The 25,963-nt window shown below is 43.8% G+C and overlaps 2 protein-coding genes across 10 annotated transcripts in view; one reads left to right on the forward strand and one right to left on the reverse strand.

The window, feature by feature from the left end:
• Positions 1–25,963, forward strand: part of MED12L (mediator complex subunit 12L) — a 104,778-nt gene that overhangs the window by 69,075 nt on the left and 9,740 nt on the right. For all 9 annotated transcript variants that reach the window (XM_090147554.1, XM_090147555.1, XM_090147552.1 and 6 more), the window contains 21 exons: positions 4,392–4,539; positions 4,959–5,077; positions 6,231–6,374; positions 6,906–7,069; positions 7,535–7,666; positions 9,285–9,512; positions 11,490–11,631; positions 12,435–12,555; positions 13,321–13,422; positions 14,749–14,862; positions 16,447–16,646; positions 17,142–17,330; positions 18,265–18,339; positions 18,462–18,652; positions 18,966–19,127; positions 20,584–20,695; positions 21,930–22,019; positions 22,878–22,987; positions 23,461–23,596; positions 24,059–24,220; positions 25,472–25,834. In XM_090147554.1, the coding sequence (XP_090003680.1) occupies positions 4,392–4,539; positions 4,959–5,077; positions 6,231–6,374; positions 6,906–7,069; positions 7,535–7,666; positions 9,285–9,512; positions 11,490–11,631; positions 12,435–12,555; positions 13,321–13,422; positions 14,749–14,862; positions 16,447–16,646; positions 17,142–17,330; positions 18,265–18,339; positions 18,462–18,652; positions 18,966–19,127; positions 20,584–20,695; positions 21,930–22,019; positions 22,878–22,987; positions 23,461–23,596; positions 24,059–24,220; positions 25,472–25,834 (3,204 nt within the window). The remainder of the gene's footprint in view (positions 1–4,391; positions 4,540–4,958; positions 5,078–6,230; positions 6,375–6,905; positions 7,070–7,534; positions 7,667–9,284; positions 9,513–11,489; positions 11,632–12,434; positions 12,556–13,320; positions 13,423–14,748; positions 14,863–16,446; positions 16,647–17,141; positions 17,331–18,264; positions 18,340–18,461; positions 18,653–18,965; positions 19,128–20,583; positions 20,696–21,929; positions 22,020–22,877; positions 22,988–23,460; positions 23,597–24,058; positions 24,221–25,471; positions 25,835–25,963) is intronic.
• P2RY12 (purinergic receptor P2Y12) lies at positions 1,044–3,582 on the reverse strand. The gene is made up of 2 exons (XM_090147568.1): positions 3,377–3,582; positions 1,044–2,090 (listed from the first exon to the last, which is right to left on the reverse strand). The coding sequence occupies exon 2, from the start codon at positions 2,067–2,069 to the stop codon at positions 1,044–1,046; it is 1,026 nt and encodes a 341-aa protein (XP_090003694.1). The 5' UTR covers positions 2,070–2,090; positions 3,377–3,582.

Raw genomic sequence — 25,963 nt, forward strand, 5'->3', positions numbered from 1 at the left:
GAAGACTCCCTGTGCCCCACCAAGGGGCAGAAACTGTCAGAGAAGGGTAGACAGGACATTGGGTGGCTGGTCTGCACACTTACATGGTGGTGGCACATGTTTCTGAATGGGAGCTGTTTTGCAGTGATGATAAATGAGCCCTAATACATTGCATCAGCCTTGGGTTTGTATGGTGATTGTTCCTGACAATTCCAGCCTGCTTATTCTCGCTTTTCCAAATGAAGAGAAGTGGTTCAAATTGTTGTTTAGTGCAAGAAAGCAGTCCTTAATGATTAGTAAAGATTTTACTGAGTCTTTTTTTCCCTGAGATCTAAATATTCTGTAAATCAAGCCTTTGTGCATTTTTAAATGTAATGTATCTTTCTCTATAAAAGTTATTTTTTATCTACGAAGGTGAAATATTTGAAGATTGAAGTTGCATTAAGATAAGCCTGACTATGTAGTTATTTTCCGTGATGTACAACTACTGATTTTTGGTCAGTGGATTAAGAATTGCAAGCATATACTGAGATAAGCAAAACGTTACGCTGTTATCAGACATCTGCACAGGCAAATAGCTTACTTACAGATGTGCTGCATTTCTGTTTGTCTGATGATTGCATGCTAAGTGGCAACTTCCCATACTGAAAAGCTACATTTGTTATGGGGTTTATTTACATCCATTCCTTTGTTGTCACAGACTTTCCTCTGGCTCAAATTAAGCTGTTTCTGCAAAATCTCTGTAGTTCGTCTTCTGTTCGGTAGTGTTCTGTGACTCTGGTTTAATATTTTCTTACAGCTCCAACTATAAATTCAAACTTTTTCCCAGCAACTCTGTCATACGTGGAGCCTGTGAGCAGATGGTGCTCTTGTTGTATTCAGTTGTTCTAATTTTTGTCCTTTCTGCAACTGGTGATGTTGGTTCCATGGATCTGTGTTTCATCTGTAGGGCAGTTTGTGAAGGTGCAGGTGAAATTGTAGTTAGCCCTAGCAGGATTCTTCTGCTCCCCCTGCCCCCAGGGAAATGTACATGGCCAGGCAGGGGGCGTGGGTGGTCCTTTGTGCTAAAGTGGGGTATCGTCAGTGTCATCTCTTTCATTCTGCCCCGCTATCTGTGCTCCGAGTTCTGGCGATGCGGTGTGCTTGCACAGCATGCCTAGCAAGGACTTTCGAAACGACTTGCAAAGGAAGAAGTAAATGAATGGATCTAGGCAAGCATTTAGCGATGTCAGCCACAGCGTGCTCTCCTTTAAGTAAAACAGGGTGTTCATTGCAGAACAGTCAAAAACATTTCTTGTTTGGCTCAAAGTGTAGGGAATTCTGGTAAAGTGGAATGGCACAAAACAAATAAAGAACACTGCGATTATGATAAAAACCTTCAGATTTACAGATTTTCTGGATGGTCTTCCCGTGCATCTTGTCCTCTGATAGGACTTATACAATTCTTTGCTTATAAGTATGTAGCATACAACTATGACTAGTAAATTAATCCAGAAGATAAGCTGGCAGATGTAGTTTACGGTTTCATGCCAGACTAAGCCAAACTCAGATTTCAAGAGAGCACACTTTTTTACGTTCTTAGGTGTTTTTTTCTTGTTTGTTAGAATCATGTTGGGTAATGAAAGAGTAAACATCAATATCCAAATAGCCATGGAGAGGATCTTGGCACCTAGAAGGCTCCTTGTGGTTGATGTTCTGAATGGCGAGGTGGCTTTCTGATAGCGATCGATGGTTATCAGCCCGAGAAACAAGATGCTGATGTACATGGTGAAGTAAAATACGACTTGGCTGACCTGGCACACAAATCCTCTCAGCACCCACGGTACCAACTGTGCGTCGCTGAGGATTTTAAATGGAAAAGTCAGAATCATGAGGATGTCAGAAATGACAGTATTCTTGAGGAAGATGATGAAATTGGATTTACTTGATATTTTGAAGAAGATCCACGTTGCTAGGCCATTCATAGTGAGACCCACCAGGAAGAGAAGAGTATAAAGCAGAGGGAAGATGACCTGTCTGATTCTGTTATCACTGGTGCAGTTGCTGCCATTGATAGAGTAGCTGAAGTTGCTTGTGGCTTTTGTTTGCATTTCGTCTTTTCCACCCTCCTTCTAAAAACAGAAACAACAAAAGAAGAAGAAAAGTAAAAAATAGCGAAGCTGGAGATTTTGCCTTTTATGATTTCAGTCTTCTTAGTCTATTTTTCATTTTTATACAGGGAGTATTTCTGTTGGACTTTGCCACCTGTGCTGCTTTCCTCTGAGGATGCTAGGTTGGAGCAGGCAGTGCTGGGCATGGCCGTGCCAGGGGCTGGTCTGGCCGGGCTGAGGGGAGCTGCTGTCCTGGTCTGTTGGGTCCCTGCCTGGCAGGGGCTGTGAGGAGGTGTGGGATAGGATGGGCAGAGGTCTGCTGCTGTGATGGGCTGTGGGACTGCCAGCTCCACCTGGCTGCGCCTGCTCTGCCATGTGGGGCCTGCGGCAGGGACTACCTGAATGGTGTCCTCTGAGCCCAAGGAGAAAGGGCAAACATCGCTTTCCACGTCCTTCTTAATGTGGGAAAGAGGTGGCAGCAGAGCTCCTTTTGGGTGCACGTTTGGTAGAGAGAGGCCAATGTAAAAGTAATTCCCTTGTTTCTCTTGCCCTGACTGTCTGTGCCCCAGCCCTACTGTCGGACACCTTCAAGGCCCTCTCTACCATTCCCCCACACACCCCCCAGATGCAGGGATGGCTTGCAGGTTCCCAGTGTGGGTTTGGAGTCAGGAGACAGCTGTGGCAGCCGGGCATTGCAGGCTGTCTGAGAGAGGGGGCTGGTGGGTGCCCTGCAGCTGAGATGTCAGCACTCAGACATCGGGGTGTTACTGCGGCGGATGCACGTTTGCCAGCATGGTCTGTGAAGGCTTTTGTAGCTTTACTTGTATAGGAATTAATTTACAGCACCACAACTGGTTTTTCCTGTCACTTTTCTAAACCAGCTGTTCTATTCAACGTGGTACTGCAAAAAGCACTGACGACCCACGGTGTGGAGCTGTGTGGCATTGCAGGTGCCATCAGCACGTGGAGCTGGCAGCCGTGCTTTGCCTGCTGTGAGAGGCGGGTGGGTCTGTGTGTCCTCAAAGGGGCCGCTTTCGGGTGCACAGTGATGCCATTGTAGTGAGTGCAGTTGAGTGGGGTGAGCTCTGTCTTTGAAAGCAAGGTCAGCCAGCACCTGAGCATCCCGACACGGCCCTCACTGAGCTGCCAAGTTTCTTTTCTATCGATAAGGGTTTGAGAGGAGTATTAGAATCTGCTTTTGCCCTGAAGTGCATGGCAGATCCGGCTGCCACGTCCAGTCCTAACAAAGCAAGGAATCGCCAGGCATGCAAGATCAGAAAACAAGCAGAAATCAGAGAGGGGGTTACCGTAGTGTGCTGCGGAGCAGCGCTGCTGCGCTGGGTTGCTGCGGTTCCTGGTGCTGCAGCGGCTCTCTGTGAGTGCCTGGAGCTGGGGGGCCTCAGCTGCTGCGGTCCCAGGGCTGCTGCTGTGCCGGGGCTGCTGGCGTGCAGGGTCTGGCTCCTTAGCCGGGAGGACAGCTGCTGATCCCAGGTGACGCCATCAGTGCTTCTGCTTTTGTTTCCTCCAGAACGGAGAAAGAAATAGAACTTTCTATATAATTAGAGGGTTACTTCCTGCTTTTGACCTACGAATAGAGCTGCTATTTTTAAGGGAGATTGTATCGTGTATTTCATAAGCCGGCACCACTTTCCTGAGCGTGGAGTTGTGCTCCCATCTCTGTGTCTTGTGATTTGTGTGCAGGTATTTGTTATTACTTTTGTGCGCAGCCCTCCTTGTTTGAAAACTGAGTGGTCTCATTGTGTAAAGAGAAGTAGTGATTGGAGAAGGTGATTTTATGTTATAATTTTAAAATATTTACACCTTCTATAATTTGCTGAGCAGTTCTTCCAGTTTTAAAGTTAAAGCATCAACTCTGTGTGGTACATGGTAGTAGAAGACTAAATGTAACTAGAGTTTCAGTAAACTGCACGCACGTCATTTTCTTTTGGATTTACAAAATACAGTCTTAAGAGTTGGATGGCTTTTTAGTGGAGTTGTACATAGAAAGAGAAGTGAGGAGCAGCTGCTGGACATGTGCTCTGCGCGCTCAGTGCTGCCTGTCGTGGGGCTGGGATGGACATGGTGTGCATCTCCTGGCCCTGCCTTTGTAGGTCCCTACGGGATGTGTAGTACCAGATGACATGTATTCCCTCTGTGTTCTGAACCTGGCTGTTCAGCGATTGCACTTGGTGCTGTTTCCTCCCCTGTGATGGTCACAGGAAATGCTTTTTGCAGTGAAATGTTCATTATTGCTTGTTGCAGTCTGGGTTCTGCAAGTGATGACAGAACAGTGATAAGAGACTTCACTCCTGCTCTTTTCAGGATGAATCTTCAAGTCATGAGTGTAACCAGCGCATGATTCTCCTCTATGGTGTTGGCAAGGAGCGTGATGAGGCAAGACATCAGCTGAGGAAAATTACCAAAGACATCCTGAAGATTCTGAATAAGAAGAGTACTACTGAAACGGGTGGTAAATGCTTTCACACTGCTGTCTGGTTGCCCGTAGCAGAGATGATGGGAGCTGTGCAGCCCCAGCATGAGGTGCAGCCTGCTGCCCTGCCCTGCTTAGCATTATGGCAGCCAGGCTGTCTGCACCAGAGTGGGGATAAAGCCTGGAGTTTGGTGCTCTGGCCAGGCAGTAATACGCATTGCTTGCCTTCCTAGCAAAGCAGTGTGACCGTTTTTCAGTTGTTATTGAATATCACATTTTTTGCACTAATGACCTTAAAGTAGCTTTCACATTGTTATGTGGAAAACTGAGGGAAGAAGGATTTTATGTAGTCATAAGTGATGTTTTTTCTGTTAAATGTCTTATAAAGCGATAGTAATGCATAGCTACTAGGGCTCCATTAAATATAAAATGACCAAAATAATCTTTTATTTGTTAAGTTGGGGATGAAGGGCAAAAAGCCAGGAAGAACAAACAAGAAGCATTTCCAACTCTAGAGACTGTGTTCACAAAACTACAGCAGCTGTCATATTTTGACCAACATCAGGTGACGTCTCAGGTACTTGCCTTGTATAAAATTGTAGCTTGTTGTGTTCTGCTGTAGAGTTATCAATTAGGGGACAAATCTGGGTTTTTAAGAAGTGTTTTATATATGCTAGGAGTACCACTGCTTCTTTTAAGGTAAGAGAAAAAAGTGCTGTGTTGGTATTTTAAAATACTGCTTCTGTGGGTATTTCTTTGTTTTGTTGGGATGCTTTTGTTTGCTTTTACTGTGTTTGTTTGTTTGTTTGCAAGAAGCTTTCGGGGTTTTTATAGATCTGATTTTTTTAATTGAAAATTTGGAAGTCAATTTTATGTTTCAGTTAACAGCTTTGTCAGGGCTCATTGGTAAATTAGGTCTTATCAGCCAATCTCTTGCATATGTGTAAGGTCTGTTCCTGCATTTGTGTGAAGGATGCTGAGCTCATCTGCATGTTTGTGCAACGTGTTGAGTACTTCTGTGGAAAACAGCTGGATAATACAGTTTGTTCGTCCCTTGCTGTTAAAACTGGTACTCAGCCTTTGCTATTAACAAGCTGTCTTAGCAGCTGAATGGAGATCAGAAATAAGTTCCCTGGGATGGCATGCTTGGTGCTCCTGGCATCTGGCAGGACTCACGTGCCAATATCTGGGCACAGGCTTTCCTCACTTCCCGTTGGTATTGTTTCAAAGTGTTTCTGATATCCCAAGGCCAGCCTAGGAAAAGACTAACAGTGAATGACTGGTATTTAATTTATAACACATCTTCAGTGCTTTTCTTCTAAATGGATTTATTACACGTTATGTTCACAGGGTGAAGTGTGAGTTGTTATCACTGTACAAAAATCACAGTTCCATAGGTTGAAAAAAAAAGATTTGTCCTCTCTTTGAAACAAAAATTGCATTTTAAAAGTAGGTATTTGTCAAGAGGAGTTTGACCCTCAGCTGTAAAGCAGCAGGCCAGCATTTTCTGCACGATCGTTGTAGAAAATATAGCAGTATTATAACTGACTTGCAGAATAGTAGAGTAACATATAGACTCTGTGGTTGTGCAGATGACATTATTTGTTAGTGCTGTTATCTACAAAGTGCTGTCACTTGCTATTAGCAGTTACAAAGCAGGATTTTTGGAGCACTAGTGTGTTTGAGAGGCCCTTGGATGTCATACAGCCTTTCAACATTTATTTTCACAGATCTCCAGCAATGTTCTCGAACAAATAACTAGTTTTGCCTCAGGAACATCCTATCACCTCCCCTTGGCTCACCACATACAGCTGATCTTTGATCTCATGGAACCAGCACTGAATATCAACGGACTGATAGACTTTGCAATACAGGTACAAAGAGTTTGTTTTATGAACGGACACATTGGGACACAGCTGTGAAACACATAGTGTGAAACCAGAAGGAAGAAAGTGCTGTACAGCACATTCTCCTGATTTGCTGCTGTGTGCTTTTCTCTATTTCAGTTTCCTAACCTCTGAAACAGCGTGCCAAATACTTCCCCTCCTGCCTGTCTTTGACTGTTACAGGCAAAGGCTAGCTGTATTTTTTTTTGGTAATTAATAAAACTCTGGATTATTTTAGCATAAAATATTTTCATACGGGCTTCACAGTTTTAGGCTCAAGCATCTTGTTACACAGCAAAGCATTTGCGTGGCGGAAATGCTGTTTGCTTCTGAAAAACAGTTCTGAGGAGCACGTTCTGTACTTCACAGTTTATTTGGCTGCCTCTTTCCCTCATTCTGTGGCAAGCAAGGAATTCCATTTTGGTTTGCTGTTTAGTTTTCCCTTAATTGGTGTTTTCTAGTCCCTATTTTACATGTCGGAAGTTGTTCTCAGTTGATTGTTCTGCTCTATGTTGTCAGCTGCTGAATGAGCTGAGTGTGGTGGAGGCAGAGCTGCTGCTGAAGTCGTCCAGCCTGGCAGGGAGCTACACCACGGGGCTGTGTGTGTGCATCGTTGCCGTCCTGCGGCGTTACCACGCCTGCCTCATTCTCAACTCAGAGCAAACTGCACAAGTCTTTGAAGGGTTTGTGGCAGCTCGTTTTCCTGAAAGTATTTCTGTTGTTATTTTTAAATAAAATATGTGTTTAGGTTCAGGTGGAGAGACTGAGCAGTGCACGGTGCTGCGAGCTGCAGCAGCAGCCCTTGCTGGAAGGCTGCAAGCCAGCTCAGAGCCATGCTCAGCCTGGTGTGAGGTGGCTCACCTCTGCAGCCTGCTCCAGCCAGTGGGACCTCACCCTTGGCAGCACGGCAGATGGTGGGAGCTGTGTCTTGATTTGCTGCCCTCTTGCTCAGTTGTGCCCTGGGCTCCCCAGTTTCTCTGTGTCCCCTCCTCTGGCACCCATGTGAGCTCACAGGTGACACCAGACTTCACATGGGCCCCATCAGTCTGTGCATGCAAGGTTTGCCATCACCCTGCCAGCAAAGGTTTTGTGACATGTAGTGATATGAGATGTGTTGGAATGAACTCAGAACGGTTTCATCTTTGCAGGTTGTGTGGAGTGGTGAAGCATGTTGTTAATCCCTCGGAGTGTTCCTCCCCAGAAAGATGTATTTTGGCCTACCTCTATGACCTGTATGTGTCCTGCAGCCACCTGCGAAGCAAGTTTGGAGACCTCTTCAGGTGAGTTCTACTGGGATTGTTCCTCGCCTGCTGCAGACTCCTGGGCTTTCGTTCCAGTTTGCTTTCCATGGAAAATGCACTGCCGTCTTTGCAGCTTTACCTTTATGGCTACAGTCCTGCTGCCCACGCTCAGTGCAGTGCAGGGACCCGAGCAGTGCTGGTGTAGGTGCTGCAGCTGCCCTGGAGGAGCAGTGGCAGGGACCTGCTCATGCTCTGCTCGGCAGCACAGCGAAGGCGTGGGGCAAGGCGGGGGGCAGTGTGCTGCACAGCTTTGAGCCTTCCCATGCCTCCACTTCTCAGGGTTCAGTGGAGCTGATTTGCTGCAGCGTAATGCTAATCTGTAATGCTTTAGTGATTGGCTGTAGTACTTACAGTGCTGGACAGAAAATAACAAAATCTCAGTTGGCACAGCTCTGTCATTCTATTAAATATTTCTTTGATGTGGTGAGAGACACAAACATGTTTGAGTTTGTGAAGTTTTGTGCTCCATTGTTCAGTTCCTTGATTTTTTAATTAAAATAATATTTTAGATAGCTGTATGCTGCGTTTTTGGCTCTTACTTTTTAAAGGGGGATGGAAAACCTTTCATATGCAACTGTATGTCTTGTTACAAACCATCTGAGTTACTGTTTCCCCTCCTAAGTTATACACCTGGATTTGGGCTGTGTGTTTCAGATTTGTGGTTTTTGTTTCATGGTGAGCAAGAAAAGAGTTCTCAGTAATAACTTTTCAATGAGTTTATGAACATGTGGTAATAGTAGTATTTAGTTTGAGAAACAATAGGAAAATGAAACTAAAGAACTACAGAAATGTATTGGATGTGTGGTCATTCTTCTACCTAAAATCTGAAGTTTGCTAATGCAAGAAACATCCTACCCTGCAACAGAAATTCAAAATGTCATCTAATAATCCAGAGAGATTTGGGATATAAGATCACCCAGTAATGTAGTTTAAAGCCCCCTTTTCAGGTAAGCGGAAATTCTGTGAAAACTGGCAGTAAAATTTATGCATATGTTTCTTAAGCAGCTGTATATCGGATGGTGTTGCATCACTGCTTTTCTTCTTGGTTTCCTTACTGCTATTAAAACAAAACCAAACCCACTAACCTGCACCAGTAACTGCTTTAGCAGCTTTTTAGCATGCTGTAAGTCCTGTGTTTCTCTCTCTCTACATCAGCTTGAAGGGGCATTAAAATACGGTTCATAAATGTACGAATTTTGAGACTTACCTTCCTGACATTGCAGTGCTCTGGTGATGACTTATGATTCCCTCTGCAGTATTTCTCAGCTGGGTTTTACTTGGTGATCTGCATGTTTTAGTTTGGTATTGTTAGTGTGTTTAATCACATTCACTAAACTTTCCTTAATAAACGATTCATTCACTTTTTGACAACTTACAAGGAAAGCCTGTGGTGTTTGGTAAGTCATTGCCATAAGGAATACGTGTGTGCTCCTTTCCTGGCCACTCACAGTCTCAGTGGATGGCACAGAAGCTACTTACCAAAGAGGGCTTTTGAAGCTTGTGGTAATCAAGCTAGGACTTGATGATCCCACCGTGTCCAGTAACGTTTGTGCAGAGTACCTCTATTTTTGGCAACTCTCTCTGTTTTGGTCCTCAGTAGTGCCTGTTCTAAGGTGAAGCAAACAATATACAGCAATGTTCAGCCTTCAAATTCCAATCTGCTGTGGGACCCGGAGTTCATGCTAGATTTTATTGAGAACCCTTCTGCTCACAGCATTAACTACTCAATGCTGGGCAAGATCCTGAGTGACAACGCAGCCAACCGCTACAGCTTCGTCTGCAATGCTCTAATGAATGTGTGTATGGGGCACCAAGATGCAGGAAGGTAAGGGAAACCTTCTGGAGTTGGAACTGTATGCATCTTTACATGGCACACATGAGATTTCTTTTCACCTGTTTGGTTTGTGTCTCTGTTGCAATAGTTTTCATTCATTACTCTTTCTGATTGCTGAAAATGTATTTAGTGAGTTTCCTTGAAGTGACATTAATTAAATCAACCTGCATAATTTAACAGAAAGGAGTAGCCAGTAGGAGCTGCTCACTGTAGGGTATGCTGGAAGCTGTAATGTCAGCAGATGTGCTGTTCTGGGTAGGACAGCTCAGTGCAGCCTTCGCCCATTAGATGCCTGCAAATGAGGGAAGATTCTGCATTAGATCATTTCCTTATTATGCAATCTGTGCTTAATTCATTAAGTGTGCAAGTTAATTTATTCTTTATGAAATTCATCTTTGTAGCTAATATGTAACTTTTCAAAAACTATTTTGTAAGAAGTATTTAAAATTTTTCTTGGATAGAAGCAACTAGATTTATAACAACTGTCAGTTGGATGTTCAGAGTAGCTTAGACTTCACAGAGCATGGCTCCAGCAGGGCTCCAGCCATCGGAGTGTAGGGTGGCATCAGCACCCCAGCAGGTTGCCCAGCTCTGTCTGCCTGTAGCACCAGCAGGATCCAGCTCTTGTTGCAGTACAGTGGAGTTTGGTCTGATCCTGTGTGTCACTGCTGGACCTTACAGCTCTTAGAGCTTTCTAGGTGGTCTCACTACATGGAAGAAGTGTAGTGAAGAACCGCTGCAGTAAAATTACTAACGGTGGTGTAGAATTTTACATCACTCCTTCCTCTGTGCATCACCTCTGTCTTCTCGTGCAAAAGCAGCACTGTGGCACTAAAGCTGCCTTGCTCTGTTTTCCAGTTGTGCAGTCCCTGGTATAGGATGAAAGGAGTGCTAGTTTGGGATCTAGTCTTTATCCCTGTCCCCAGCACCTTCATTCCTATTAAACAATGAAAATTACCAGACTTTGCTGTTCCAGTAGTGTTCCAATATGTATGAAGATAGTCCTGATAGTTAGGCCTCGTTGCAGCAGAAGCCAGCCATCAATGTAAAGGCTGCTGGCAAATCACAAAACCTGAGGAAATGGGGAATATTTTTCCTTTGGATCGGCTCCTGCCCAGGGTGTGTGCTATACCAGTGCCTTCCTCCCCTTTCATGTTCTAAAGGCACCTGGGGAACTTGGGGCATCCTTGGCAGAGAGGAGCAGCTGAGACAAAGCAATTCTGTACACCAGCAAAGAGGAAATGTGTCCAAAAAAAGTTTTACTGTGGAACGGGGGAAAAATAACTTGTGCTGAGCTGAGTCAGTTCTGCTCTGTTTTTAAAAATGTCATTTAACTGAGTCATACACTGAATCACACATTGCTGAATATGCAACTTTGAAACTGCATGGAATGAAATTCATAGAATCAGAAATTCAAGAATCACCTGAGTTGGAAGCGGCCTTTAAGGGCCGTGTGGTCCAGCTCCCCTGAAGTGAACTGGCACATCTACAGCTCCATCAGGCTCTCAGAAGAACTCATTCATGCCGTTTAATTTTCTCTCTCCCTGCTCCCAAGCAGTAGTGCTGCCTGGCACAGGGCGAGCTGACCAGGGGGTGGGGTGAGGAGCACTGCACGTCCTGCTTTCTTGTGGCATGTTTGTGTGAAAGAGATCATTGCTGCTGTTTGCAGAGCAGTGCTGAGGAAAGGCAGTGTGTCCAGTGGGCAGGAAAGCCAGTATTGATGGGGGTATACAGCAGGGTTTGCACAAAATAAAGGCCCCATGGTAGATATATGCATGCCATGGGCTGCGAGTCACGTATTGTTTCTTCTGGGTGCTGCGGTTGTCCACAGCTGGATAGCATAAGATTATGTGCAGCATAATCATATTTGGCCATTACCAACACCTTGAGTAGGGAAACGCCCTTTCTTTTACCAAGCAGGAATTTGCTTTGACCTGAATATTTGTTTGTTTTGTTCTTCTCTCCTAGGATTAATGACATAGCAAACCTTTGTGCAGAGCTGACGGCGTGCTGCACCGTGCTGAGCTCAGAGTGGCTGGGGGTTGTCAAAGCTCTTTGCTGCTCTTCCAATCACGTGTGGGGTTTCAATGATCTGCTCTGCAGTGTGGATGTAAGTTCACACTACCTTCTGAAGTACCTCTTGAACCTATTTACCTGGGAAACATGTATTGTTGCAGTAGGGTCTTCATTCAGTATATAATGCTGAATTTTGCACAGTTCAGTCATTTGTCTGCTGAAGTTTTCAAGGCTTTTCATTGGACTTTGGACTGAGATTTCTGATTTTTATTCTTTCCTACATCTTCAGTTTGAGTGCTAAATGAGGGCAGTGCTTAGAGTTTTCTGTTTGTTATGGAACAGTATGTAAGATTTGGAGGTGCTTATGGAAAGGAACAGATGTACTTTCTCTAAAATGCTGGTGGATATGTAAATAACCATCTCTATTTTAATGACTGGCTTTTAGATTGAAGAGGTGTTTTCTGTTCTTTTCTCCCTGATACAAGTTGCCATAGTCCTGTTAAAGTCAACAAGATTATAATGAGTAACTGTATTCAATATCTGATCCAATATATTGATCCTCAGTTCAGGAAGCTGTGAATGCTGGGGATATATTCTTGTCCTGAAGAGAAGCAATGATTATTGGTGTTACCAGTTTTTATTGAGTGATAACATTTTCCCAGATTTGTATGAGACTAGTGGTTGTTAGTTTGGAATTAATTTGTGTTATCTGAAATAGATATATTTTAAAATTAAGAGCTATCATATTGTCGCAAAAAGTTTGTGGACACACTAAAATGCGTAGATGGTTGCTTACATGTACACATTTTACTGTTTGTTCTCATAGTTAGTTCCTTAATAATCGTGGCAGCAGTGTGCACGCTGTCATGTGAAGCATTGCCATGTTTTCCCTCCCAGGTGAGTGATCTGTCATTCCACGATTCCCTGGCCACTTTCATTGCCATATTGATTGCCCGGCAGTGCTTTTCTCTGGAAGATGTCGTTCAGCACGTAGCACTGCCTTCCCTTCTTGCAGCTGGTAAGAACATTGAGAGAAAAACTTAGAATGAAAAGCTTAAGATGTTTTAGGGAGTTTCCTTTGATTGAGTAAGAAGTGAGAAGTGCTCTCCTGTAGGAAAAGCCACCTGTTGTACATACAGCATGTATGTCACTGTAGTTCCCAAGAGGAGTGATGCTGGGTTATGTCAGAGCTCCCAATGGCTGACAAGTGATGGCAGAGCTGCTGGCAGTGCTCTGTCTTCTTGTGTTACGCAGCATCACTTTCTGCTCAGGACTTTTGTGCTCTACACTACACGCTTGAATGTCTACCAGATCTACTTAAGTTGTGCTTAGACACATCTTGGAAGCTCACCTTTATCTTCTGCAGCCCACAGCAAGCATTTGTCTCTCATTTCCTTCTGCTATCAGTGCCCGATGTTGGCATTTTCTCTCTGACATATCATCCTTGCATCCAGCCTGCAACTTGTGTTCCTCTTTGTTGGCCACATTGCATGTTCCTTTTCACTTTCTGCCTAGATTTGTGTTTCTTATTTCTATTTTGACTTTCAAAAGCCAGTTTAATCATGTATTCATTTCTGCCATTAGTTAGGACTCTGGCTTAACAAAAATCATGCTGTTCTTTCCTGCATTTGAATGGCTCAAGGCCAGAAATGCTGATTCCTGTTGATGAAATTATTGTACTTGCATTTAAAATGGGGCTGTGAAGTAGAACCTTTCCAGGCCTGACAGCATGACTTGTGAGGTCTTGGGTAGATGCCCTACGTCCATGTCCCATGTTCCATAGCCTGTGGGGACCCAGATGCTGAGCCTGGGGCCAGGATGACTTGTCGGCTTCTCCTGCACCTCTTCAGGACACCGCAGGTCTGCCTCTTTCCCCAGGGAGCAGGTAAGCTGCCTGCTGAGTGGTCCTTTTGTTTCAGAGCAGTGGCTTCAGATAGCATGTGTGAAAATATCCATGGTACAATTAGAAATGACAGCTTGCTTAAAGTAAAAAATTCGTCACAAGTGAAAAGTTAATGTGTAGTATTCTTCTTTATTTGTAAAATAGAGTTCTGTATGTTTATGAAACTCTGTACGTTTACTGAAACTTGTTCATTGGCAAGAGCTGGCCATTCAGGTATTTACTGTTGGCAAGCTCCACCATATTAACTCCATATCTTAAGAAAAAGAATCACGTTTTAAAGCAGCACCCACGTAGACTTCAGCAGAGAACGAGCTTTAGAAGTTCTGTTCTGACAGCTCTCATGCTGTCCGTGAGTTTCATTGCAGCAGCCATGTCCCTGTGTGCTGGCAGTACCACGGCCACGCTCTCTGTTGTGCTGACTTTGCTGGGGCAGTGGTGGCTGTCAGTGGGGTCCTTCTGCAGGGAGATAAAGTGAGTAGGGATAAACGTAATGCAGTTTGATAGCTTTGTGTGTAATTAGAAATTAAATGAGCTTTTAAAATAGGGCACAGTAAAACACCTATAGTCCAACAGCAGAAACGTGAGGAAATTGGACCTCAGACTATATTAGCATGTCTGTCCTTCTTAATTGGAATGCTCTGTGGTCTGACCTGTGTGTTTTGCCACAGACCAAAAGAGGAAGGAAAGGGGCAAGGAACAAGTAGGTGGCAGCTAAAAGGAAGTAACCACTGAAATCACCTGTGTTTTGACTTCTAAATATTTCAGCAAACTTGATGACAAGGCTGTTTCTAAGGGAGGAATAAACTGAAAGCAGTTATTATGTTAAACTATTAAATGATGTCAAGTTCTTCTGTCTAAAATTAGTAGTTTCTTTTATGAACAGAAATGAATGAGCTGCTCTTACATACTCAAGCAAAATAAGCGAGTGTCCACTACTCATAATGGTTTCTTGGGAAGACAAATAGCATCACTCTGAACATCCCCTGCTTCCCCTTTTCTTTTCTGCCAGCCTGTGTTGCTGAGCATGATGCCACATGGTACGGAGAATCCCTTTGGTCAGCTGGGGTTGTCTGCCCTGGCTGTGCATCGTCAGCATCCTCGTGGCGTGGCAGTGACAAGCAAAATCACTGTGGCTGTGTGAGCACTGCTCAGCTGCCATTCAGAACCAAAGCACCATGTATCCATGACTTAATTGGTCTTCAGCTTCAGTTAGGATGTTCAGTTCTTCATTCAGTTACTGTACTTCTGTAGTTATTGTAAGTTGTAAAGCGTAATCATTTTCTACAAGATTTATCCTTCTTTCCGTAGGAAAGCTATTTCCTGGAATTCGTTCTTCTTGTGATCGTCACCTCTTGGCTGCTGCTCACAACAGTATAGAAGTGGGAGCTGTGTTTGCAGTCTTAAAAGCAATTCTGATGCTTGGTAAGATTATGCAGAGTAACATGTAACACTTCTGTTCTAGAGCTCGGGTCAAAACCTGGTAGTGCTAGTTCACATCCCTGGGAATGCTTGTGGGAAAGGAAAGCCCTGGTGACAGAATTGAAATGTAGATGCTGTCTGTGCTCCTGAAGCATGTGAGCAGCATTTCCCTCTCAGGTCAAGAGGCAGAGTTTCTCTGGTGAGTCAGTGCCAGCTGATGGCTCCACGCAGATGTGACTTTTTGTGCTTTGACCTCCCCATACCAAATTCCAGTGCATTTCTAACTCTGGCAAGTCAATCAAGTACACAGAGGAAATAAGTTCTCAGATCTCTTTTCCCATCTTTTTCTTTTCTTCACCCCAATTTGTGTATGTCAGTCCTTGAAGAACTTGAAGAAGAATCACTGCTATGCAATGCTCCATGAGCAAGGAGGTATTATTTATCCAAACAAATAACTGCCTCAGATTTTTGTTTTGGCTTCTGTTCAGTTTGAGCTTTTATGAGTTATGATGATGTGTATTTTTGGAGCTAGGTAAATGTCCAGTTAAAGAAGCAGGGTGTTCCAGAGGTGCACATGCCCACAGAGATGTACCTCCAGATGGAGTACTGGTGTTTTGCTCTCTGTTGGCCACTATCTCAGAACTGTCTCAAAACCCCGTGGTCCTTAATGATGAGACTTGTTGTGCCATGTTGGTTGTTGATGCTAATAGCAAATGAGGGGTTTTCTAGAGGATGACAGTCATAATGGTGAATCCACAGGTATGATCCACAGAAATTTCTGCTGACTTGAGATGTTTGGCTGTGTTAGCCTGCTTCACGTGCAGGCTGTCATCATGCACACTTCTGTATGGCCTCACAGGGTGTTACTGTGTGCAGCTGTTTGGGCTCATTTCTCCACTCTTCCAACCTGTATCTGCATCTTCTTCCTTGTCCAGGGTTTTAAAGCCTTAAACATCAGTTATGTTAAAACTTCTACAGGTTTGATTTTTTGCATCTTGTCCTATCTGCTCAGCCCTGCTTGTTTTAGGCAGATGGTGTGGCCATGCTGAGCTGATGCCTTGCAGAGAGAAGGGGCTCCTGTGCTCTGCAGAGCTCCCTCAGCATGTGCTGCCTTTCTCCATTCCCACAAAGGTCCATTTCTCTGGGGAAGCCCGTGGTGAAACAGGCTGAGGGAACCATCAGCCCAAACTTGTCTCTTGATGTGTGAAGTGTTTATAAATCAGAGTAGAGAGAAGACTTGGAAAAAAAAAGAGTCATCTGAGAAGAACAAGTAACCCAACTCTTCCTTATCTGCCAAAGCAATTCCATGCACTAGTGGGCTGTTTCCTGTAGAGCACACCGCGCTTTAAGTTGTGTTGAGTTCATATAAAACTTTTTGAAATTCTGAAATATCCATCAGAAAGATGTTACACAGAAGGAAGGAAGTGGACGATACGTTGAGCATAGTGCTTTTCAGACAGACTCCCAGCGCTGCCTTTATTTGGAAGCAGCTGCTTCACTCCTTCCTTGCTCCCGTGCCTCGGGAGATGCCCCTGCCTGGAGGCACTGGGCTTTGGGTAGTGCTCACCCTGTGCTCCTGCTCTGCAGGTGATGCTGAGATCGGCAGCAGCAGTGTGACCCCCGTAAAGAACGAGGAGCTGCCTGTGAGAGGCTTGCTGGATGAGATCCCTGAGGATGAAATGTGGGCTTCCTCTCACGCTCTGAAATCACGTGGAAAAGCTGTTTCCATAGAAACTGCCAGTTTAAGCGAGTATGCTAGATATGTGCTAAGAAGCATTTGCCAGCAGGTAATGTGTAAAACCGCACTCTTCACATAGAGAAAGAATGGTATTTCATTTGAAAAGGATAATGTGTATTTTGGTGCAGAATTAATGCTGCAATATTTCAGTATATGAGTTCTCACTGGTTTTCCTGCACTTGTTTAATACACTGAGTAGGATGTTATCAAGGCTAAAAAGAAATATACAAAAGCATATGTTAGTTTCTAGCATCCACCTGTGCTCTCAGATTTCTTTTTCCTACCTGGCTCTTGAGCAGAACAGTCTATCAGCTGTCTGTTCCAAGTGCTTTTGCAGTAATATTTGTTCTATTGCAAAGTTGCTTTCAAAGCATAAAAGAAACTTTTGGAACCAGTTAGGTCTAACACTTTCAGGTATGAATGATGGAAGAACAATATTTCCCTTTTAAGTTTTGCATGCTGAAAATCCCTTTTCTGTTTAGTTTACCAGACGTTAGTATTACACTGAAGCTATTTTGTGAATCTGTTATCTGATTACTTACAGGAATGGGTTGGAGAGCACTGTTTAAAAGAACCTGAGAGGCTGTGCACGGATAAAGATCTAATTTTGGATCCCGTTCTTTCAAACAAGCAAGCGCAGAAACTTCTTCAGCTTATCTGTTATCCTCATGGTGTGAAAGAATGCTCCGAGGGGGACAACCCTCAGAGGCAGCACATCAAACGCATACTTCAGGTAAAGCAGTGGACAAAAGGAAGGGGAAAAATTACCACTGATGTAGTAACTCTTAGGCTGTCACTCAGCAGAACTGCTTAGCAGTTCCTGGTGCAATCTAACAGTAGGCCATAATTCTGTAGAAGTTCTGTGTGCTCATCATCCCCAGTCTTTGCTACAGCCATCTTGCAGTGTGACTTCTGGTGTTCCATTGCTTCTGATTCCACTACTGTGGAGAAAACAAGTGTGCAAAGTGTGCACCATTACTGCTGCATGTCAGTCACTGGGCAGCTGCTGGAAGGGAGCAGCTCTGGGGGCTGAGGTGGGAGGCATTCTGCAGGAGAGCTCTGTGATGGCAATGGGCTAAAAGACATTTGTGCTCCGTGGAAAAGGCTCAGGTGTGTTTGCATGATCCTCTTCCGATCATCTGTTCAAATTCAGCTAGCTCAGGAGCATTTCATTTCTCAAACAACAGAACTGTGTTTCTTTGAGTAGAACTTTGAAGGTTCAAATCACTGGTGTCCAGAACAAAAGTAAAAGGGATCGGTGTGCTGCAAAAAAATCACTTCAGCTGCCGGATTTAATTTAGTGGTGTCTGGATGACCTTGTACCAAATATACCACATCTATTTGCATGGCAATACCATGGTTAAATGTAATTGCTAATGAAAGGGCAAATTATGTTTTCTGTACTTGTATTTAACTAGACTCGGATTTTGCAGAGAGCATGGTTTTTATTCAGAAAAGTTACACCTTTAAGGTGTTGAGTAATGAGTGTAGACAGTTAGCATACGTTCTCAGATAGGTCTGGTATCTCGAGATGTCATCAGATTTTCAAAGAGTGCTGATGGTGATGGTCTGCTTGTAAGCTCAGGTTTTTGCACATAGTATGAGACTGTTTCCCCCTCAAACCTTTGAAGTTGACACGTGTATTTGTAATGCTGATTCCTACCCAGAACTTAGACCAGTGGACTCTCCGGCAGTCTTGGTTGGAGCTGCAACTAATGATCAAGCAGTGCATGAAGGAGCCTGTGAGTATTTGCCTTCAGCCTTTCTTATCTAAATATTTAATGCAAAAAAGTATGTTAAATTTTAACGTAGTCCATGAGCAAACATACCATGAATGTGCTAGTTTACTTATGTTTTACTGTAGGGTTCTGGGTCTGTGGCTGAAATGAACAGCTTGTTGGATAATATTGCAAAGGCGACAATAGAGGTGTTTCAGCAATCCGCTGATCTAAACAATAACTCTTCTAACTCTGGTATAGGCCTCTTCAATCCAAACTCTGTTGGAAATGCTGACACAAGTAATACAAGACAGAATGGTAAAAAGACATTCCTAAGGTATTTTCTGTAGTACCTTTTTAATTATTTTAGCCAACGTGATGCTTAATTATGCATAGATTGCCTAGACTTTTTGCTCTTGAAACAGGAATGACTTACCTGAAGATTACTGCTGTGTACCTTAGTTTAACAATAAATTATTCTTGATAATTATTCTTGAATTTTCGGAAACCAGAAATTATGATTGCTCTGCCCACGCTAGTTACTGCAGATGTGTTGTGTCCTTGTTAAAGCAGTTTGGTATTGTAGCAGCTAGCAGTGGTTGCAAAACTGCACAGATACTTTGGCTGAAATAAGCTTGTTCTATTTCTAGTTCCTCTGAGTGGCGAGGAGTGTGGCTGGTGGCTCCCTTGATTGCAAAACTACCTACCTCAGTTCAAGGTAGGGTCTTGAAAGCTGCAGGAGAGGAGCTGGAGAAAGGTCAGCATTTGGGGTCATCTTCTAAGAAGGAAAGAGATAGACAGAAGCAAAAGAGGTATGACCTTGGGAGATCTCTGTAAACAGAGCTGACAGGTATTTTTGAAGGAGGGCTGTACTGGGCACTGTGTTGTTGAATCACAAGACCTCCTTGGTTCACTTCTTTGGAGCATGTAAGTTACAACTCCACCCAGGGCTCAGGTTTAATTTAGTCTGAAAAATACCATTGGTCTCAGAAGACAAAATGTGAAAGCCCTGTAACACATCATCCAGAGACTGTCCTGCATCCATCAGTAGAGGGGAGTATAGAACCTCTCTCTGCCTTTTGTTTCTTTTCCCATGGGAAAGCTCCTGTGTAGAAGACCTAAAACAAGCTTCTTTCAAATAAAATGGCTGTAGAAACTGTTGAGCCCTTCCTCTGTCTTGGCTTTTATGCACAGAATTAAAACCACTTTGTGTAGCAAGGATTGCAATTGCAATAATGGTTGTCTTGCAAATTGTCATTTTTTTCTTATGGCAATTAATGCAAAAGCTAACAGGTACTCCTACCACGTTGTTGCTTAGCTCTGAAAAATCCCCATTTAACATGATTTTTGAAAATGTAGGCCTTCTAATTGGTTTGTCTTACAGGGCCTAAAGATTTTGCTGTCCCTTTAGTCTGGTTGTCACTGAAATTGCTAAAGTCAAGTTAAATGCCAAATGAAAGCAGGTGTTGAAATGAATGCCTATATGAAATAAATGTGTATGCATGGATGTATGTTTTATTGTGTTCAAGATGTGTGTCATTTCCTAGGAGTTTACATAGCTAAAACTGTAAAAATCATTGCATGAACTGTTACTCAGCCCTTTGCTCACATTTTTAGTGTCTCTTCTCCTTCACTTATTGTACTCCCAGATTTATCTCTGCACGTTTCTCTCAGTTTGCCTGAATTTATGTTCATAACAGATACACAGTACTCTAAAGAACATATATATGGATTCTGAATGCCCTTACACTGTTATGGCATGCTTCCTGCAACCAGCTAAAGCTACCTCTGGATTTACATATGCTAAACCCATGGTAAAATTTTAGTGGGATTCAGTTGGCTTTCATTTTAGTCAGTGCTCAGAGGGGAAACTTGGGATTCACTTCGGGCCACTAAATGGATTAGAAGGTTTAGCTGTCTGGTCTCCACCACAATTATATCCCTAGTTAATGAAAGCAGTATTAAAATAACGTGTTCTGAGTCAGACCTGCAAGTGTCCATGTAATTCTTGGCCATGCAGTGCCCTGAGCTAGGTGGGTTCTCAGCACTCACACGTATAATAACTGGCTGCTAATCTTCCTACTTCTAGGTGCACGTTCTTTTAATTCATCTGGTGAGGCTTTCATTTACAAAAACAGAAACAGACATAAATGTAGGCAATGCTACTTCCAGAAAAAAAAAAAAAATAGACAAAACAAAGATGGGAGTGGAGATGGGAACTATCAAAATAACATTACTAATTGACTTCTGTGTTTGTCTCTCCTAAAGCATGTCTCTCTTGAGTCAGCAACCTTTCCTTTCTTTGGTACTTACTTGCCTTAAGGGACAGGATGAGCAGCGGGAAGGGCTCCTAACATCACTGCAGAATCAAGTCAATCAGGTAAAACGAGCATGTAATCATGAGCACCTTCAGTGGACGTTTGTGTCACCAGTTCGACGTGTACAGGAGGGGTTCAAACCAGGAGAATTGTGACATGTGGTCTGCTGGAAGGAGCAGTGAAAAAAAAATGGGGAAAAGTTGTATCCATTTGTTAGAGAGAAATCATCATCTTTTTTTTTTTTTCTAAAATGGTTACAGCAAAATTTAATGAATGTGAGTCTGGTTCAGTTCTTTCCTGGCTCAGTTCTTGTCCTGAGAGGAAGCTTCTCAGTCTCTCATTTGGTCTTAAGAAGTTTTTATAGGTTTGAAACTTTATAGGTTTGAAACTTTTATAGGTTTGAAACTTGAAACTATAAAACATATATATATGTGTGTGTGTGTTTTTAAATACTGCTAGTCTCTAACTGGCAAATTGCCTACAGAAACCATCCCTACTGCTCTTTGTTTGAATCCCCAGTGCTCGTTCACACCCCCTGCTGATTCTGCTCTGCCTCCTTGTTCCCACCCGGTTCCTGCTGTACCTGCATGAACTTCATTAACTCCTCCAGACTGTCCTTTAAGTGAACATACGCAGTGCATGGTGTGGTGCAATGATGTCTCTTTTTTTCTGTCTCTAGTTTCTCTAACTTACTGTGACAATGAAAATTAGTACTTGTAGGGCCATTATTTGCTCATATTGCCTCTCAGTGCAACTCCAGGCCCTGACTTCCACATCCTGGTTAAATTCATTCCTTTGACCTTTTTTTTTCCCTTGGTATTTCTTTTGATGTTTTTTTTTTTTCCTGGTAGTACTGCCATGTGGACTCTTCTTCTGCTGTGTGGCTTCCCCCTGTAACACAGCAGGTGCAGTTTCCCTGAGATTCTGCTCATTTCTTGTCCTGTGCACCCAACATTTTTTGCTGGGAAGCTGCGTCCCGTGCAAGAGATCCATTTACATACCCAGTTTAATGGAATGTTTGAGACTGTGTTCTTAAACACAACCAAGCTGCTCATTTTCCTTTTGTTGCATCAGGAAGATCTAGTCATATAATTGATAGCAGAACATCAGCTCTTTATAAATATTTACATTTCTTTAGTTTGTTTAATCTGCTCTAAGCTTTGAAGGGGTATGAGTATATGAGGATTAATACTGCTTCCTTTTTCCTTAAAGATAATAGTCACAAAACCATAAATTTTATAGGGAGAAAATTCCTGTGCAAGTGGAAAACAACCTTAATCAAATGGTTTCTCTTAGATCCTTAGTAACTGGAGGGAAGAACGGTACCAGGGCGATGTTAAAGCTAGACAGATGATGCATGAAGCCTTACAGCTTCGTCTAAATTTGGTAAGAAAATCTTCTGTTGGTATGAAGTGTTGTAGCAGCTGCTCTGAAGTGCTGCTTGTGGCACTGCGGGGGCTGGCACTCCCTGAGCATTGGGATCTGAGGGGCATCTGTCATCTCCCTCAGGATGGAGATGGGATGTCAGTGCACAGGAGGGGGGTCAGGGTCAGAGCTGGAGGTGAAGGGATGCTCAGACACAGCCCTGCAGGGTGGGCTGAGGCCCTTGGCTGGGGACATGGGGACGGGTGTGGTGGCCCCAAGTGGAGCTGGCTGTGGCAGCAGGGACTCAGTGCCCCCATGCCCTGACACAGCAAAGCAAGGAGGTCTGTGCCCTTCTCACCTCTCTTGTTTCAGACTAGTTCTGATGGAAAGGCGTATTTTGCATTAACATACAGTATTGGTAAAAATTAGGAAAAAATGTTCATGGGGTAAAGCATATCATTTAGCAGTTTTCATTCAGTGCTGTCTTGTTCTTCGCATCCTTTTCTGTGCACCGGTTTGTTTTTGTTTTTTTTCATACAGAGGGAAGGCAGTAACTATGAAGTTTTATTTCAGCACCTTTTCAGTTTTGAGAATCTGTTCACACACTTCAAAATTTGTTGCATCAACCATGCAGGTGAAGATGTGAAGCTTGACAGAGCACTGTAATGCTTTTCCACAGTTCCTTCTTAAGTGAAACATTGCTGAGAGCGTGGGGTGGGGAGAAAAGTTACTTAAGGTCAGCACATCAGGATGGCAGTCAGCACACAGGAAGACGTGGGGCTGACTGGCAGTTTTATTCATAAGTAATAGACGTGGTCATGGAAGTGTGCGTCCGTGAGACAAATGCAGAGCTTTGCTATCTGCTGCGTTATTTTGCAGGTGGGTGGCATGTTCGATACTGTGCAGAGGAGTACCCAGTGGACCACAGACTGGGCACTTCTGCTCCTCCAGATAATCACTTCAGGAACAGTTGATATGCAGACCAACAAGTATGTGCTGCTCAAACAAGCTAATTAATGTGTTGTTCAGTCTAGATTGCATGTATGCTATCGCTGTATTTTTCTTCTTATTATTCTGTTATTGCTTGGGTGCAACTTACATGCTCAGAGCTGGGCTCAGCTAGGGAGCACTTCTGTTCTGGAAAGCACCGGAACAACTGTTTACATTGCTTCTTAATGAGCACTTACCTGGGTGCTTTCCCATAGCAGAGCTCTGGTTCCTGGTGGCCATCTGATAGCAGCTCTGTGCTGCGGTGCACGCTAAGATTTATGTGTACCCTGGGAGATCCACCAGCACCACACACGGGGCTATGTGTGCATGCTGAGATGTGTGCCTGCAGAAAGCACCGCAGAGTTCAGCTTTTGTGAAGAGCTGCGTGCGTGGCCTTTGCTGTGAATGTCTGTCCCTGGGTCTCTCGCCAGGCGGCAGTTCCTCAAAGTGACATTTGTCATTTCGCTCTCAGCGAATTGTTCACAACCGTGCTGGATATGCTGGGCGTCCTCATCAACGGGACGCTCGCCTCCGACTTGTCCAGTGCTTCCCAAGGAGGACCCGAGGAAAACAAAAGGGCTTACATGAATTTAGTGAAAAAGTTAAAAGTAAGTGTTGTGTCTCATCATTTCCAGCATTTCTTTTGAATCTTGTCATTTCTGGTGCCTTGGAAAGAGAAGGGGGAATGAAGTGGCATTAGTAATAAGGAAGAAAAGGAGGAAATAAAAAATTAGGAATGTGAGGGAGACAAACTACTAAGATACTTCTTATCGTTACATTGCATTCAGAACCCTGAAAGAGACTTAATTGTTTCTCTTTGTTCATGTTTGAGGCACTAAGCTTGCATTTACTTTGTGTTACATATGTCGTATGATCTACTCCAACAAGGTAACTTGTTTTCTTAAAACCAAGCTAAACAGGCCTGCAAAGAGACTTGTTTAAATTTAGTAAAAGCACAGGAGAATGATTCATCCCCAAACTGGACATTTTCTAATAGTGAAAGCCGTGCAGTGTTTCTCTTCCTTTTTTTCCACCTTCCTGTTTGACTGAGCACTTTGTTTATCCCTTAGAAGGAGCTGGGAGACAAGCGGTCGGACAGCATTGACAAGGTTCGCCAGCTGCTCCCTTTGCCAAAGCAGACATGTGATATTATTACTTGTGAGCCAATGGGATCCTTGATCGACACCAAGGGCAACAAAATTGCAGGGTTTGACTCCATTGATAAGAAACAGGCAAGAGTAAATGTATACCTTCATCTCTGTTTTTTCGTAATGTTTTGATGCATGGGAAATTCAAGCAAACATGTACAGCTTGTATAATACACACATTTATGTCCAGTGTCCAAAAAGTATTGTACTTCTGCTGTAGTACAACTTGCTAATGCATTCAGTCATTACTAAACTTCAGCCTCAGCAGTGCAGTCCCTGTAATCGAGCAATGATGCAGAAGTGTGCAGTGCCAGGTCTGCAGGACCCCGCTGTTCAGATCAGTTGTAAATGACTGACTGGGTTTTGGTACCAAATGTAATTCTGTTTTCAATACACATGCAGGGTGTTTGTTTGCATGATCCATATGAAGGTTCTTGGGCAGTGTGTGAAGCCAGGAGTGGGTTTGGAGAGGGCCTTTCAGATTCCAGCATTGTGGTGCGACGTGTGGCAGTGCCACCATCCTGCTTCAGCAGGATGACAACTCGCCCAAGCTGACAGATAGATAGGTCAGAGCTCTTCATCTGTGTGCCCCTGGAATGGATACAGCTTTATGCCACCCATACAAGCTCAGGGGTTTGTGAGACAGAAATCACCTTCTGATTTGTCCATAAGTCTGTCACCAAAGCCTGTACAAACAAGAGCTGGGTGATGCACAGAACACGGCCATTTTGTGACTCCTCATGTAATGAGTGCTGACAGAAGCTTGTTGATTTTGCAGTCCAGCATCTTGACTGACCGAAAAGGAAAATTATATCTTCTTGTAGCTGAAGAGCAGAAACTCTTACAACAGTATTTGCTTTTTCATCAGAATCCTACATGTGAGAGCTTGATTGACCTGGAAACCTTTTGTCCTGTTACATGCTGGGAGGACAATGCAGGGGGTGCTCCTGCTTACAAAACACGGAGAAAAGAAAGGGAAAATACAAAGTGTGCTGATAGGGCTTTTTGCCAGCATTTTTTTATGGTGAATTTATGTAAGGAAGAAAGCTAGACATTGTAATTCTACAGTATCTCTTTTCCTCCTAAACATGATTGATGGAACTTGAGATTTTTCGCATGGCTACAAACAAATGCTACTATAAAAATATAACAGCTTTTATCCAGCAGCAGCTTTGGGTGGAGGCTGAAGTCCCATCAGCGTGCACTTGGTATGTTCTGTTGGGGGAAAGGACCCTCACTGGATTTTGTGACTCAAATCATGATGTACAAAAGCAAGTAGTTTGCTGTGGTGTTCGGCTTCCCTAAAGTGCTGCCTTCACTTTTATTTTAATACAGGGTCTTCAGGTTTCAGCAAAACAAAAGGTGTCCCCTTGGGACTTATTTGAAGGTCATAAAAATCCCGCTCCTCTCTCCTGGGCATGGTTTGGTACAGTTCGTGTGGACAGGAAGGTGATCAAATACGAGGAGCAGCAGCATCTGCTCCTGTATCACGCGCACCCCAAACCCAAGCCGCGGAGCTACTACCTCGAGCCCTTGCCTCTGCCTCCCGAGGAGGAGGAGGAAGAGCCCACCACCCCTGTGTCTCAGGAACCAGAAAGGAAGTCAGGAGAGCTTTCTGATCAGGGAAAACACGCCGCGGATGACGAGAAGAAGACAAAGGGCAGGAAGAGGAAGTCAAAGTCAAGCTCTAAGGCTGATGTAAGCGGTTGGTGCCCCCGTGCAGAGCTGGGAACATCCCGTCGCCTTGCTGTCTTTGCTGCATTCATAAGTTGTGCCCTACCTGGAGGGGTTCCATTAAAGGGAGTGAATGGAAATGGTCAGCAGGAG

The sequence above is a fragment of the Phasianus colchicus genome, chromosome 10 (genome assembly GCF_987193195.1).
Source record: "Phasianus colchicus chromosome 10, bPhaCol1.hap1.1, whole genome shotgun sequence".
In the NCBI taxonomy this organism is placed as follows: Eukaryota; Metazoa; Chordata; class Aves; order Galliformes; family Phasianidae; genus Phasianus; species Phasianus colchicus.

Excerpts from the sequence above, each read along its gene's own strand:
- P2RY12 (XM_090147568.1), bottom strand. The coding sequence starts at position 2,069 with ATGCAAACAAAAGCCACAAGCAACTTCAGCTACTCTATCAATGGCAGC.